The 16725-nt window shown below is 31.5% G+C and overlaps 1 protein-coding gene across 1 annotated transcript; it reads left to right on the top strand.

The window, feature by feature from the left end:
• Positions 1 to 7443: 7443 nt before the first annotated feature.
• LOC129902401 (putative serine carboxypeptidase-like 23) lies at positions 7444 to 10335 on the top strand. Its single transcript, XM_055977627.1, has 8 exons — positions 7444 to 7837; positions 7941 to 8042; positions 8118 to 8398; positions 8497 to 8742; positions 8852 to 8970; positions 9078 to 9173; positions 9490 to 9595; positions 10048 to 10335. Exons 1-8 carry the CDS (start codon positions 7444 to 7446, stop codon positions 10189 to 10191), a joined length of 1488 nt encoding a protein of 495 aa, XP_055833602.1. The 3' UTR covers positions 10192 to 10335.
• The last annotated feature ends 6390 nt before the right edge of the window (positions 10336 to 16725 follow it).

Raw genomic sequence — 16725 nt, 5'->3', positions numbered from 1 at the left:
ATTTTTCTCAAACTTGTCTCATATTTTCCATCTATTACAAAAAATAAAAGAATATCATTTCCTTATTTTTAATTTCTTAACTTATACTCTCTCCATTCCATATTAGTTGTTATGTATACTAAAAATATTTATTTTAAAATAGTTGTTAATTTAAATAATTAAAAGAGAATCAATTATCATTTCCCAACTTTGCTATTAACATTAATTATTCTAGAATTAAAAGGCACGTAAGTAGATAAAAAATAAAAAATTAATAAAGAATATATTAATCAAATAACGCTCTTAATTAAAAAAAATTAAAAATTATACAAAATTTTATCATGATAATTAAAAAGGGACGGCTGGAGTATATATTTAGTCAAAGGCCGCCACATAAATGAGACAAAGTAAGTGGAGTAATAAATATTTATTATGAAGTGGATTGTCCACTTAATCTTATTGGATTGTCCACTTAATCTTATTATATACACGTGGGGCCCACTGAAAGTGGGCAACCCACTTGTTTTCTTCTTCCTTTAGCCATCTATATGTGTGTATAAATATCCTTAGCATCGAAAGGATGAATACACACAGATATATAAAAACTTTCTCTCATCTGTTTTGTTTTCCTTTCAATTACTCTCTCCTCCTTATATTGTTAAATTAGTGTATTTTACAACACGTTATCAGCACGAAGCTTTAATTTTTCAGAAAATTAACTTCTATATCAGGTATATCTACTAAAAAAATTTAATTTTTAAGTTATCTTTGTTACTTTCAAATTAATTTTCATCATGTCAAACTTGTCAAAATTGGAATTTGTGGCACTTGATATTTCTGGTAAAAATTATTTGTCATGGGTACTTGATGCTGAAATTCACCTTACCGCTAAGGGTCTTGGTGATGCTATAATTGAAGGAAATACAGCATCAAGTCAGGATAAAGCAAAGGCTATGATTTTTCTTCGTCATCATCTAGATGAAAGCCTAAAAATGGAATACTTGACAGTGAAAGATCCACTTGAATTGTGGAAAGACTTAAAAGGGAGGTATGACCACCTCAGGGCAACGGTATTGCCAAGGGCTCGTTATGAATGGATGCACCTACGGTTTCAAGATTTTAAAACCGTAATTGAGTATAATTCTGCTGTATTTAGAATAACTTCTCAATTAAAATTATGTGGGGAAAATATAAATGATGAGGACATGTTAGAAAAGACACTAACTACTTTTCATGCCTCTAATGTAATATTACAGCAGCAATACCGTGAAAAGGGTTTTAAAAAATACTCTGAATTGATATCATGCCTTCTGGTGGCTGAACAACATAATGCCCTTTTAATGAAAAATCATGAAGACCGTCCCACTGGAACTGCTCCGTTACCGGAGGCAAATATGGTAAAAGCACATGGCCAGTCTGAAAGAAGACATAATAAATATCAAGGTCACAATAATGTGCGTGGGCGTGGCAATGGCAGAGGACGATATAATAATCGTCGTGGTAGTGGTCAACATAAAAGGGAAAACAATATCAGTTCTCAAAATGGCCCTTCAAAAAATAACTGTCATCGTTGTGGCATGAAAGGCCACTGAAAAAATGAATGTCGGACGCCTGAGCATTTTGTAAGACTTTATCAAAATTCTTTTAAAAGAAAGGCAAATAGAGGTGGTGCCTCTTCTTCTAATGCTCGGATAGAGTCACACTTGGCGTTCGAAAATAATGTTGAGACAAGGCCTTTGAATAATGATAACATTGAAACAAATCTGGCCTTAAGGGATGATGATTTTAATGACCTCAATGATATTACTCATTTGGAGGTTGAAGATTTTTTTAAGGATCTTAATTGATGTTTAATTTCATGTTTTTCAATATGTTATCATGTACTTCGAATTATTGTGTTTTTTACGTTTATGTATTTGAAGAAAAAATAATAATCAAGGTCACATTATTATGATAATTGTATATTGTTTATTACATTGTGCTATTTTACAATGTTGTAATTAATTACTATTAGTGTGCTATTATTTAATCTTAATATCATATTGTTACTAAAAATAATATTCGCCTTATTTAATGTCATTATACTAACTGTTTATTCTTGTTAATGTTTTAGACATTAATAATATATAATGATTGTATTATTTTTGTCAATAAACAAATTATCTATACATGATGAATAATATTATATTAATGTTTTATAATATTTTATATTTGTTTTTTTAATACTTGTGTATAATATTTATTTAAGGTTAATAAGTATATAATTCCATAAACTAAATTATTGTAACATTCATCATAATTGAATCATATAATTTTTTAAATTCTAAATTACCATAATTTAACTTAAAAACAAAAAAAGGGGACTTATGTTTTTCTAGCAAAATTGTTACTTATTTTATTTCTTACAATGCATTTTTATTTTATGAAGATAAATAAATTTATCAGTCTTCAATTGGATTCAAGATGAATAATGGAGATATGTGCATTTTGGATAGTGCCACAACTCATACGATATTAAAAGAAAAGAAATATTTTTGTCATTTGATTATGAAAAAGGCCTATGTCAATACAATATCTGGTAGTACAAAATTAATTGAAGGATCTGGAAAAGCAGTCTTATTACTACCTGGAGAAACGATATTGGTAATTGATAATGCATTATATTGTAGTAAGTCTCAAAGAAACTTGTTAAGTTTCAAGGTTATTCGCCAAAATGGCTATCATATTGAGACTGCAAATGAAGGAAAGGTTGAATACCTTTATATTACTACAATAAATATGGAGAAGAAAATTGTGCACGAAAAATTACCTGCACTTTCTTCTGGGTTGTACCATACAAATATTGGTACTGTTGAATCACATGCCATTGTAAACAAAAGGTTTACTGATTCTAATGATTTTATCATTTGGCATGACCGATTGGGCCATCCCGATTATAATATGATGCGCAGAATTATTGAGAATTCACATGGACACACTTTGAAGAATCAGAAAATTCTTCAATCTAAGGAATTCTCTTGTGTTGCTTGTTCTCAAGGAAAACTGATTATCAAACCATCAGCAACTAAGGTTGGGATTGAATTTCCTGCGTTTCTGAAACGTATATAGGGTGATATATGTGGGCCAATTCACCCTTCATGTGGACCATTTAAATATTATATGGTCTTGATAGATGCATCTACAAGATGGTCACATGTGTGCTTATTATCAACTCGCAACATGGCTTTTGCGAGATTGTTAGCTCAAATTATAAGGTTAAGAGCACAATTTCCAGATTATGCAATAAAGACAATTCGTCTTGATAATGCTGGTGAATTCACATCTCAATCATTTAATGATTATTGTATGTCGATTGGAATAAAAGTTGAGCATCCGGTCGCTCATGTACATACTCAAAATGGTCTAGCAGAATCATTGATTAAACGCCTCCAATGAATAGCTAGACCATTGCTAATGAGGACAAAACTTCCTATTTCAGTATGGGGGCATGCTATTTTGCATGCAGCAGCCCTTGTGCGCGTAAGGCCAACAAATTATCATGAATTTTCCCCATTACAGTTGGCGTTTGGAAGGGAGCCAAATATATCCCATCTTAGAATATTTGGGTGTGCGGTATATGTCCCAATTGCTCCACCACACCGCACAAAGATGGATCCTCAAAGAAGGTTGGGAATATATGTTGGGTATGAATCTCATTCTATTACAAAATATCTGGAACCTATGACTGGAGATTTATTTACGGCAAGATTCGTTGATTGTCATTTTGATGAATCAGTATACCCAACATTAGGGGGAGAACATAAGCAGTTGAAAAATGAGATAGATTGGAATTCATTGTCACTATCTCATTTAGATCCTCAAACAAATCAATGTGAGCAAGAAGTTCAAAAGATGATTTATTTACAGAATATTGCAAATCAACTGCCGGATGCATTTACTAACCTTCCACGGGTTACTAAATCGCATATCCCAGCTGCTAATGCTCAAGTTCGAATTGATGTCCCGGTAGGACAACTTATTCAGGCAAATGAGTCTAGACCACGCTTAAAACGTGGAAGACCATTTGGTTCCAAAGATAAAAATCCTCGAAAAAGGAAAGGAATAAATGATCAAGATGATCATAATTTGGAGGCGAGTGCTCAAGAAGAGCCCAGAGACACAACAAATGATGATACCACCGAGGAGGTCCAAGTACCTGAAAATAATGAGAATGAAGAAATCTCAATAAGTTATATCTCGACAGGAAAATGGTGGAACCGAAATGATATTGTGGTCGATAATATTTTTGCTTATAATGTTGCCATTGAAATAATACAACAAGATAAGGATCTTGAACCAAAATCTGTCGATGAATGCAGACAGAGAAATGATTGGCCAAGATGGAAGGATGCAATTCAAGCAGAGTTAACTTCACTTGAAAAACGTGAAGTTTTCGGATCAATAGTTCGAACACCTGAAGGTGTCAAGCCAGTAGGGCACAAATGGGTTTTTGTGCGTAAACGAAATAAAAAGGGTGAAGTCGTAAGATATAAAGCACGACTTGTAGCCCAAGGTTTTTCGCAAAGACCTGGCATTGACTATATGGAAACATATTCCCCTGTGGTGGATGCAATTACTTTCAGGTATCTAATGAATTTGACAGTTCATGAAAAGCTTGAAATGCACTTAATGGACGTGGTCACTGCCTATTTATATGGCTCATTAGACCACGACATTTTTATGAAAATTTCCGAAGGGTTCAAAGTGCCTGAAGCATACAAGGATTCTCGAGAAAATTGTTCAATAAAGCTTCAGAAATCCTTGTACGGGTTGAAACAATCAGGGCGAATGTGGTACAATCGTCTTAGCGAATATTTGCTAAAAGAAGGATATAAAAATGATCCAATTTGCCCTTGTGTCTTTATGAGAAGGTCTGAATCTAAATTTGTCATAATAGCAGTATATGTTGATGATTTGAATATTATTGGAACTCCGGAAGAACTTTCAAAGGCAGTAAAATGCCTGAAAAAGGAGTTTGAAATGAAAGACCTTGGAAAGACAAAATTTTGTCTTGGTCTACAAATTGAACATTTTACAAATGGGATATTTGTCCATCAGTCAACATATACTGAAAATATTTTAAAGAGATTTTATATGGATAAAGCACACCCATTGAGTACTCCAATGGTTGTGAGATCTCTTGATATTAATACAGATCCGTTTCGGCCTTATGAAAATGATGAAGAACTTATTGGTGCTGAAATATCATACCTTAGTGCAATTGGTGCATTAATGTATCTTGCCAACAATTCTAGACCGGATATAGCTTTCTCAGTAAACTTGTTAGCAAGATTTAGTTCTTCACCAACACGCAGACATTGGAATGGAATTAAGCATATATTCAGATACCTTCGAGGTACCATTGATATGGGATTATTTTACTCAAATGATTCCATGTCACAATTGATCGGTTATGCAGATGCGGGATATTTATCTGATCCCCATAAAGGTCGATCGCAAATAGGCTATTTATTTACTTGTGGTGGTACAGCTATATCATGGCGTTCAACAAAGCAAACTATGGTTGCCACTTCCTCAAATCATGCAGAGATAATAGCCATTCATGAAGCAAGTCGAGAATGTGTTTGGTTAAGATCAATAACTGAACACATTCAAGAAACATGTGGTCTTTCTTTGACAAAAGACGCTCCAACAATATTGTATGAAGACAATGCTGCATGTATAGCTCAACTGAAGGGAGGATACATCAAAGGAGACAGAACAAAACATATTTCACCAAAATTCTTTTTCACTCATGATCTTCAAAAGAATGGTGAAATAGATGTCCAACAAATTCGTTCAAGTGACAATTTGGCGGATATGTTCACCAAAGCATTGCCAACTTCAACCTTTGAGAAAATGAGATACAAAATTGGAATGCGTCGTCTTCGAGATATTAAGTGATATTTTCATCAGGGGGAGCAAAATACGCGCTGTACTCTTTTTCCCTTAGTTAAGGTTTTGTCCCACTGGGTTTTCCTGATAAGTTTTTTAATGAGGCAGCACTCAAGGCGTATTATCAGATATGTGTACTTTTTTTCCTTCATTAGGCTTTTTTCCACTGGGTTTTTCCTAATAAGGCTTTAACGAGGCACATTTCTCGTGGACATCCAAGGGGGAGTATTATGAAGTGGATTGTCCACTTAATCTTATTGGATTGTCCACTTAATCTTATTATATACACGTGGGGCCCACTGAAAGTGGGCAACCCACTTGTTTTCTTCTTCCTTTAGCCATCTATATGTGTGTATAAATATCCTTAGCATCGAAAGGATGAATACACACAGATATATAAAAACTTTCTCTCATCTGTTTTGTTTTCCTTTCAATTACTCTCTCCTCCTTATATTGTTAAATTAGTGTATTTTACAACAATATTTGAATTATTACTTTGAGGAGGCTACTGTGATAGAAGATATGTGTGTGGTTGATAAATCTTTTATTTTTATTTTTATTTTTATTTCGTTTTTGTTGGATTATTAGTTCTGTCCTTTGTCTTGTATTTCTATTGTTTTTCCAACTTTTTAATTAGTTTGTAGGTTTGTTGTGAGTATTATATTTAATAATTAGTTGAAATTATATCAAACAGACTCTTATTCTCCAAATCACTTTATCTAAAATTATATATCAATTAATATGAATATTATGATAATATATTCATATTAAACGTTGTTTTTTAAAGGACATGAAAATTTTTAAATGAACAAGTACAAGTAAACAGATATAACACCACATCATTAAATTCCATCTTGTGATTATAAGCTCCTTCTCTCCAACAACAAACATACAAATTACAAAGACGTTTTCCACATCTACATCAATGACCAAAAAAGAAATATGCTTACAAGAAGATGACAAGGTTGTTTTCAGTCTTTTGACTACAGGGAATATACCCGTGTTTAGAAAATTAAGGAGTTTTATTAATTTAAGCTTTAAAAAAAAAAATTGGAACCTTACAAATTTTTCATACACTTTCAAAAAGTATAATTGTAAGCGCGAAAAAAATAATTAATTATATCTTGATTTTGTAAATTGACAAATAGTATTAGATTACTATTTTTAATAATATAGATAGCTAATATGAAATTGACGAAGTAACGTCTAAAAAATATTTAACTAAAATCTGATTTAAAAAAGACAATATCACTAAACTGTTCCAATATATTCAACACTAGAAAATTCTTGAGCCGTCCATTGCATCGAATGCCTAGGAAATATTCAACAAACTTAGGGAGTTCAGTTCATTATAAACAAAACAGAATAATGACTGAATTTGGCAACATTTGGTTTAGAAATTTCCAAACAAACAAAAAAACAAGAACAAAATCATTAACAATATTGGCCGGACACAAACTTAAAAACCTTAGCCATTTATTTAAATGGTGTCATATGAATAATCATACTTGTTATCATCACAATTTAAAAATGGTTAAAACATCATATTTCTTCTTCTTTTTCCTAGCCTTGTTAGCTTTATCTAATTTAGTGCATTGTTATAAACCTAAAAGCCTAAAGCCAATTGCTCATTATTTCAAGCAAAACTTAGAAAAAACTACTAATACTAATTATTATCCAGAATTTAATAGTTGTAGTACATTTGTATCACAAAGGACTTCTCCAGTACATTTTGGGACTCAAAATTCACCCAAAGAGAATGATAAAATTGAAAACTTACCAGGTCAACCAGAAGGTGTAGATTTTAACCAGTATTCAGGATATGTTACAGTTGATTCAAGTGCTGGTAGAGCTTTGTTTTATTATTTCGTCGAATCACCTCAAAATTCTGCTTCTAAGCCTCTTGTCTTATGGCTCAATGGAGGTAGGGATAAGGCCTGTGCACACACTTCCTCTAGAAATCCCACTTGTGGAATTATACAGAATATGTTGTTGTTCATCGTCTAAAAATATTTTGTTACAAGCAGGACCAGGTTGTTCCTCACTTGGAGGAGCATTTGGAGAACTTGGGCCATTTAGAGTTAACAAATATGGTACTCTACAGAGGAATCAATTTTCATGGATTTCTGGTGAGTCACTCAAAAGAAAGTACAAATCTAAGTCAATGCCTTAATACTAATGAAATTTAACATTTCATTCATCAGAGGCCAACATAATATTTCTCGAATCCCCAGTTGGCGTTGGATTTTCATATACAAACACAAGTTTTGACTACAATTTTAGCGGAGACAGAACAACAGGTCGTGATTCTTATACCTTTCTAGTCAATTGGCTCGAACGATTTCCAGAATATAAAGCTAGTGACTTTTACCTTACTGGAGAGAGCTACGCAGGACATTACGTTCCTCAACTTGCTCAGCTTATACTTCAGCACAACAATTACGCGAAAAAGACTATTAATATTATCAATTTGAAAGGAATTGCTGTATGTTTTCTCATCCTAGCGACAAATTATCACAAAAACTCTATTGGCTACGAGCTATTTAGCGATAGATTAATTGTTTGATGGAATTCACATCTCAGATTGGCAATGCCTATGTTGATTTTGAATCCAACATGAAAGGAACGACAGAGTATTACTGGTCTCATGCTCTAATTTCAGATGAATTATACAACAGAATCATATCAACCTGTAATTTTTCTACTCCATCGTCTGCATCTAAGAAATGCAACGCGTATTTGGACCAAATCGATGAAGAAATTGGAAATATCTTTCTCTACAACATCTACGCGCCATTGTGCCTCAATGGATCACCTTCAAGTACTACAGTAAGCAAATGTTACAGCATTTTTAGTGCTCAATGTCTTGAAAATTTTTATAGAAATGTTCAATTAAACTAACTTTTCGTGGTATTTTGTTCCTATTTTTTACATATAGATATCGGAAGTTGATCCGTGCCTTCCAAATTATATTCAGTCCTACTTTAACATACCAGAAGTTCAGAAGGCGATGCACGCTAACGTTACAAAACTTCCTTATCCATGGGAAAGCTGCAAGTATAAGGCTCTAGATTTAGTTAAAAATGAACTTATTTTTCTTATTGTATACATTTCTAAGCATAATTCAAACACTAATCATAATTTTTTCTTTTATTTGAGAACAGTGACACACTTAATCTCAGCTGGAAAGATAGACCATTGAGTGTCTTGCCACTTTTACATCAGTTGATGAAGAGTGGATTAAGGGTTTGGCTGTGTAGGTAAGTATTATTTATATGAAGCTTTCAGATTTCGAGAGTCCGAAAAGTTTGTTTTTACCACGATTTTTTTTCATGTCTTATCAATAGTTTGAATTGTAAGTTACAGTGACTTATAATACGTTTTACGTAATCCAATTTTATTTCAAAAAAACTTAAAACATTTCATGTCTGAATTCACCATCAAAATCGTAAAGTTGTAACTCTCGAAATTCGAATTGTGCCATGAGACAGAAGGAGTACACAATTTCAATTCTTCCCTTGTTTATCATACATTTTTTCAAGATAACATAATGTGCTATGAAAATATATTTTGCAGTGGTGACATGGATGTTGTAGTGCCAGTGACAGATACAAGGCATGCTATAAAGAAGTTAAACTTATCAGTTAAGACATCTTGGTACCCTTGGTACTTACAGGGAGAGGTAAACACTAATCATTAAAAAGAAATTTATTTTTCTTTGTATCTTTGTCGTTTTCAATTATTGCGTTTTATGGGGATTGGAGATTAAAGATAGGGGTCGGCCGGACAGTGAAAGATGATTTATTAGTAGATAACGAGTGAACAACATTTGATGTCCTAATGGAATAAGCAAAAATATTCAGGGATGCAGAGTTAGCACTCTCCTGCTTACGTCCTGTATCTTACTTTCTTCTTATTGTTATTTGGTTGCTAAAACGGTCTACTTAGTCATAGTTTTTTTCTTCTGAAAGGTAGGTTTTCCTTGTTGTCATCCAATTTGAGATCGATCAGATAGGTTTTTGCTTTGCTTTTCTGATGGCTTGTGCAAGTCCTTATAGTGATTTATTCATTTGTTTACTTATTCAAATGTTGACACTATTATTTACGAAAATTTTTATGTACGCCTCTGTTCAGGTTGGTGGATATGTGGAGGAATATGAAAACTTGACATTGGTGACAATAAGAGGAGCAGGGCATTTTGTTCCAACGTATCAACCAAATCGAGCTTTGGCTTTTTTCTCCCATTTTCTTAGTGGAAAGCTTCCCCCTAAGAAGTAACCATACGCTACACACTATCATAGAACCTCAATTCTCCATAAGAAATAACAATAATGTTTGCATTTTGACATTTTTGTGCTGCTTGTATCATTCATGCAAAAACAACATTACAATGTGTTTGTCCATGCATCCTAGTTACTACTCTATCTATTTCAATTTGCTTCTCCTATTTTGACTTGACATGGAATTTAAAAAAATAAAGAAAACTTTTGAATCTTATGATCTTAAATTAATGATATGTCAAATGTACTAAAATACTCTTTAATCTTGTAGTGTAAACATGTCATGTGAAATTTGAAATTATAAAGTTATTAAAAAATGAAAAAGTCATTCGTTTTTAAAAGGACTAAAAAAAAATAGAACAAACAAATTAAAATGGACGAAGTAGTTAGTTTCATTGGGATAATTACAGTAGATGGCCATTTGATCATTTTAATTATCAAAAAATGGTCATTCGGTGTATATTCGGTGAATATACATGTATACTCAGTGTATATTTCATGTATAAAATGTATCATAATGTATATTCAGTGTATAGTTCATGTATAAGTAATCTATATTGTATAGTCAGTGTATACTTTCTATGACTTTTGCAAGCTATATTGTATGGTCACTGTAAATTTCCTATGATTTTTGGTTATTTTTATATAAATAAAATATGATTATATTTATTATAAATTAATTAGTTTATTATATATATTTGAAATTGTTCCTCGATTAAATGGAACACAGTGGGAAGAAAAGAATGTAAAACCAACCACCATTTGGGCCTACAAATCAGTGAGAGATCAGCCAGTTGGCGGGCTGAAATATTTAGATTTGTTGGGCTCCTAAATCACATGCAAGCCTATGTAGTGATGATGTTTAGTCACTTTATGGGTTTGTTCGTTGGGAAGGGAAATGTATTTCATGGAAAATGTACTTGAAAAATAAGGGGGGGGGGGGGGGGGATTTACTCTCTTTTTTTCGTGTTTGATACGTAAGTAAAACATATTATCTTAGGGTATGCATACATCCTATTCTCTCTAGTCTAGATCCAAATGTAGGATTGCACTAGATATGTTGTTGTCGTAAGCATTTTTATATGGGGGTGGGGGATGGTCGGGGTGAAGCTGAAGATAAAGATAAGGTGTGCTGGACGGTGGGGAGGACTAAACTAATGTGAAATGTCATTTATGAAACTTGTTTTCTCTATTTCGCTAGGAAAGTCATTTTCTTCATTTTTAAAGAACTTATTTTTTTAGAAAAGAATATCTTGACAAACTAAAAATGAGAAAATTACAAAATGTTTTCTGAAAAATATTTTCCTCCGAACCGATTTGCACACCCTATATGCCCAATTCTTTCGTAAGATATTCTTAAAGCATGCGCAATTCGAAATCATTTGCTCAAAGCATACGAGCTCCTCCTACTCATTCATTTATATATATTTTAAATAAGAGCTCTCAAAATTAATTTTTAATTCTTCTAGGTCCCTCTTCTTGTCTCATTTCTTGTTTTTCTCTTCAAAATATTGAGTATATAAGATCTCTCTTCTTGGAGAAACTGGCTTGATTTATACGTAAGGTACCTCTTAGGTCGTGACATTCAATTATATACATCAATAGTTTATTTTAAAAAATCCATAAAATTAATATAGTTCAATCAATTATAGCGTGTTAATCATTATTTTTATCAAAATACTAATTAATACATTGGAAAAATATTCAAGTTACTCAAGTGTCAATAATATAATATTAATTAAAATATGCATAAACTGATCTGAATATCAAGTTAATAGAACGAACTATGAAAAAAGCACATGCATGAAGATGGATGCCCCTGTGGTTTCTTTGGAGTACTGTCGTTATAATTAGGCATGGATCCCCACTATACTTTTGTTACCTTTCTTACTTTATTTTAACTTTTTTCCTTTTTTTTGTTTATATTGGACCACACATCACTATTTAAGATTTGTGATCAAAATCTAATCTGAATACGACATGAAATTTAACATCCCTTCTACAACTATTTAACTTGTTTTTTATATGTTTATCTGAGTTAAATATTTATCAAAAATAATCTTTTTATTTTTATAAAATAAGGTTAAATCATTTTTGAAATTACTTTGAGTATGTTAGTATTGAATTTTGATAGTAAAATTTAATGGTTGAACTTCATGAGCTGGGAATATTAAAGGAAGATTCTAAAATGAAAGTGTCAGAACAAGTCAATTCGTACACAAAAATGGTCTCCCAAAAGTTATTTACCAAAATTTCTAGTTTAGCAAAAATGTGGAAATGTCACCCATAAATCAAATCAATTTCTGACTCTATTGAGTCTGGTGTCTGGAGTACACTTCTATCTTTTCCGAAGGTGAATATATGGTTTTACGAGGAGCCCTTTATTTATTTATTTTTCATTTTATAATTATCAGATGTTGAGTCAAAATTTAAATTTTATGAGTTTTGATTTATAATTTATAAATATTTAAATTAAATATAGAGTTTGAACCAAAGTTATTGAGTTAGGCGGATAGTAACTGACACTCTCCCTCCGTATGTCTTTGATGATGATGGTGTTTGAACCGACTTAAGCTTATGCCGAGGGAGGAGCCAATCTTTAAAGCTACGGATTCGATAGAATCTATTTTTGTTTTCAAATTCTATATTTATATTAACAAATTCAATTAATATGTATATTATGGATAACAAATTTATCTAGAACTCAGTAAGCAAAAATGATTATTATCCAAAGCTCATAAACTAAAATTTATTATACTTTGCCTCCGCACACCTCCATGACTAATTTGTTAAGTTCTTATTATCTTTCATCTGTACAAATATCAGTTAAACTAAAAATTATCATACTCTACCTCCGCACACCTCGACGACTAATTTGTCAAGTTCTTATTACCTTTCATCTTTACAAATATTAAGTAACTCTACTTTCCAACAATTAAACATACGGAAAAAAAATCATCTCGTATTTTTTTCTCTTAATTTTAATCTATGAACACATGAGATGTTTTCCATTTCATTAACCGAGTCATCATTTCTTGGAATACATATGTGACTTGTTGCACAATAGTGCCCACAAGCACTTAATCATAATCATTCACATGTTTCATTTCATAATGTTGGAGACTTTATTTTCCCCATCTGAAAACTATGATTATGTCTAAAAACTCTCCATATATTGGATGAGTCTCACGAGATTCCTTAAAGTCTTGGAGTTATATTATAAAGATTATTAAGATGTATCTAAGAGTTGATGTTGATCAAAATAAAGCTACAAGTTCCCAAGTTGGATAAAAAGTACATAGCTTTTGATTGTATCACATAAATGAAAAAAAGGTATAGCTTTTTTGCATGTGGTTGATATTTGCCCTTTTATGATGACAACAACAATGCAATGTCACTGTTCTTTTTTCTTCTAATTTTATTTCTATTTTATGTCTTCTTGCTACTATTATAAAGTTAAAATCTCCAGAAACCCATGAAGATGAAAGGACATTAATTGGGACCTCTAAATATAGTAAGGACCACACTTACCAATTAGTACTACTTATTTTGACTTTCATCATATGACTATTAGTTTTTTCTCCATTTCTTGTTTTTTTTCTCATTTTTCTCTCAATCATCTCAACTTTGCTAGAGTTATTTGCGGTCCCTCTTACTCATCAGGGCCTGACACTTGCCTCGATGATTGGGTGTAGGTTGCACGCGTAAGGGTTTTTTCTCTCAAGATTAGTTGGTTCAGCAGGTGAATTATTATATATTTTTAATTGGCCTTTTGATATCACAACTAATATTAATGCCTTAATTTTAGTATGAGAGATTTTTAGTACATATTATGTTCTTGAATTCCTCTAAATTGGACCAAGGAGAGGTAAAATAACTTTCTTTTTTCGTTGAGATAATTGTTGGCAATGGTCCAACACCTTTAACTTTTCTTTTCTAATGAATTACTTTGCTGAAAGGAGAAAAGACGTGGAGGGGCTAAAGAAAAATAAAGGCTGATAAAGTAGTGAAACAAAAAAAAGGCTTTAATGGATGGAGGTACAATAATTTTTGATGATGGTAGAAAACTATGATCAATTAGTGTGGATATATATGACACAATCACAAAAAATAAATTATTAATAGTACTAGTAATACTAAGAACACTCTCTTCCCCGATTCTGTGCGGGAGTTTTAGTGCACCAAACTGCTCTAGTAATACTAAGAACACTAAAGTCCCCACTTTGATCACTATCAGAGGTGGGGATAGCAAAGCGTCTTTTCTTTTTTAATCAATAATTTCGAATTTGAATTCTTAAAATTTATAATCTTTAATAGAGTGTTTTCTTCATTAATTGGCCTTTATACAACATGAAGCTAATTAGCGGATTTCAATTACCAGACATTTATTAAAAAGAGAAATATCACTGTTAATTTGTTCTCGAAGAAAAAAGCTATGTGACATTTTTTTATTTTTCACCTAGTCATTAATATTAATATTGGTATTTTAATAATATCTGAATTTGTATCGAAAAATCTGTGAGCAAGATATTTTTTAATAAAAATAATTTTATATTAAAATTCAAAGCTAAAATTTTTAATTAAAAATAAATAAATATTTATCACTTCCTAGGTTGCAGCAGCTTATCTGACATTTCAACAAAGAAAAAGGATAGTGGACAGCCATTCATTATCTACCAAAGAAATGGTGGGGTGCAATTGTATGGTCCTTTTGAGGAAAATCTGAACTCCTCTTAACAACATTATCATTATATTTATTATATATTTTCCGTATGTCTATGAAATCATAACATTTGTACTTAAGACCATATATACTCTATACTATTAAATTCTAAATCAAATAAATCAGAAATATAGTACCTTATGATGATATTTAGGTGAAATGTCAATTTAGACAACTATTCTATAATTAATAATTAGTGCATGAAGACAAATATATCATTCTGTTAATTGTACCTTTTTCTTAGTTGCTATGAGGTGAGCCTACAGCTCTAGGACAATTTAAATACAATACTTCTTTTTCTAATAAAAATAAAAATAAAGTCGCAGTAGTACACTATATTAAAAATAATTTTTAGCTGCAATTATTAATGGTAATATCTTAATTATCATTAAATATATATTTTTAGCGGTAATTAGCACTTTTTGTAAATGTCCCTAAAGCTTATAGTGATATTGGATCAAATGACAATTAACTAAAGTTAGTAACGGCTTTATCGCTCTTTATTAATGTATATATTTATTATCGCTAAAAGTTATTTTTGTTGTAGTGGTATTATCATGAATTTAAGAAAGACTATATCCGGCCGGTATCCCTTCCTTTCATCAGATAGCTATCTCGAGCTTATTGAACAGTAATTTTCTTCTTTTTCTTTTTTAACCGTCAAAATTATCTCAATTATGCCCTCATTGCCATTGGAATACTCCCTTATACGTGTTCTAAAATTCACTAATTCAGTGGAGTGGGGCTTTTTTTAAATTATTATTGTTCCTTTTATCTTATTTTCGATTAAAATTTCTAGAAGCATTATGTTGAGTCACTTCAAGAATAGAATCAGCAACTCACCTCACGCTTTAGGAACGAAATGAGGAATTACACATAGACGAATACCTGAGCATTCTCCTTCCCTACATAGTTCTTTGGACTAGAACTGGAGTTTCTTGATGCTCTTCTCATTTAGAGTGAATTGAATTACTTAGGCTCGGATTTTTTATGTTGTAACTTGTAGGGTGTTTATAAACTTTTTCCTTAAATTTTCCTTTTGCCTGCAATGAGTTGTGTTTTACCAACTAGAATAATTGGATTTGTTGAAATAGTAGAGCTGTGTCTAGCAATTAGATTGAGACAGATATGAAATGAAAAATCTTGTAAAAGGGGGACATTTAATACCTTTTTTGTGTGAAAAAGGCCTTAGGTGAGTCTATTCAATAAGCTTATGCAGTGAGAAGGATGATTAAATTCAAAGAGTTAATTTCATCTCGTAGCTATCATTTAAGGTTTAATCATGATAACTTTGTAAATTGAAGCTATGAGGATCAGATAACTGACCTCAAGCTTATGAACATGAAGAGAGAAAGAGTTGCAGCATTAGGATTTAGGAGAATATAATTTTCATATATGTATATCTGTTACAATTGATATCAGTTATATAGCTAAAGATCTGACACATTTAACTAATTCTAACTAATTGCATTTATTTCAATAAATCCCCTAATTCAAATTTGAAAATTGAATATAAATAAACTTATAAAGGGGCTGTTGGAAAAGTTTGAAAAGTTGACACAATAAAGATTGGTGGGTAATTCAAACTTCAGAAAAATTATTTTTAAAATTTTGAATATATATTTTAAAACTTTAGATATACATGTTTGAAATTTTGTGGCAAACTTCAAGCATGATTGTCATGCAAAAATTTTGGAAGTTTGTTGCATACGCGGATTTTGCAAATTTTGGTCATATATGTTAATTTGAAGTTGGTTTTCGAAGTGACTAAATTTGCAAACTTTTATGCACTGCAACTTAAATAAACTT

This window comes from Solanum dulcamara, chromosome 9, assembly GCF_947179165.1.
Source record: "Solanum dulcamara chromosome 9, daSolDulc1.2, whole genome shotgun sequence".
In the NCBI taxonomy this organism is placed as follows: Eukaryota; Viridiplantae; Streptophyta; class Magnoliopsida; order Solanales; family Solanaceae; genus Solanum; species Solanum dulcamara.
Note: the sequence above shows the minus strand (reverse complement) of the source record. Positions and strands in the feature narration are given on the sequence as shown.

Excerpts from the sequence above, each read along its gene's own strand:
- LOC129902401 (XM_055977627.1), top strand. The coding sequence starts at position 7,444 with ATGGTTAAAACATCATATTTCTTCTTCTTTTTCCTAGCCTTGTTAGCT. Across the intron at positions 8,043-8,117 it reads TCAATTTTCATGGATTTCTG|AGGCCAACATAATATTTCTC; the intron begins GTGAGTCACTCA and ends TTCATTCATCAG. Across the intron at positions 8,743-8,851 it reads GATCACCTTCAAGTACTACA|ATATCGGAAGTTGATCCGTG; the intron begins GTAAGCAAATGT and ends TTTTACATATAG.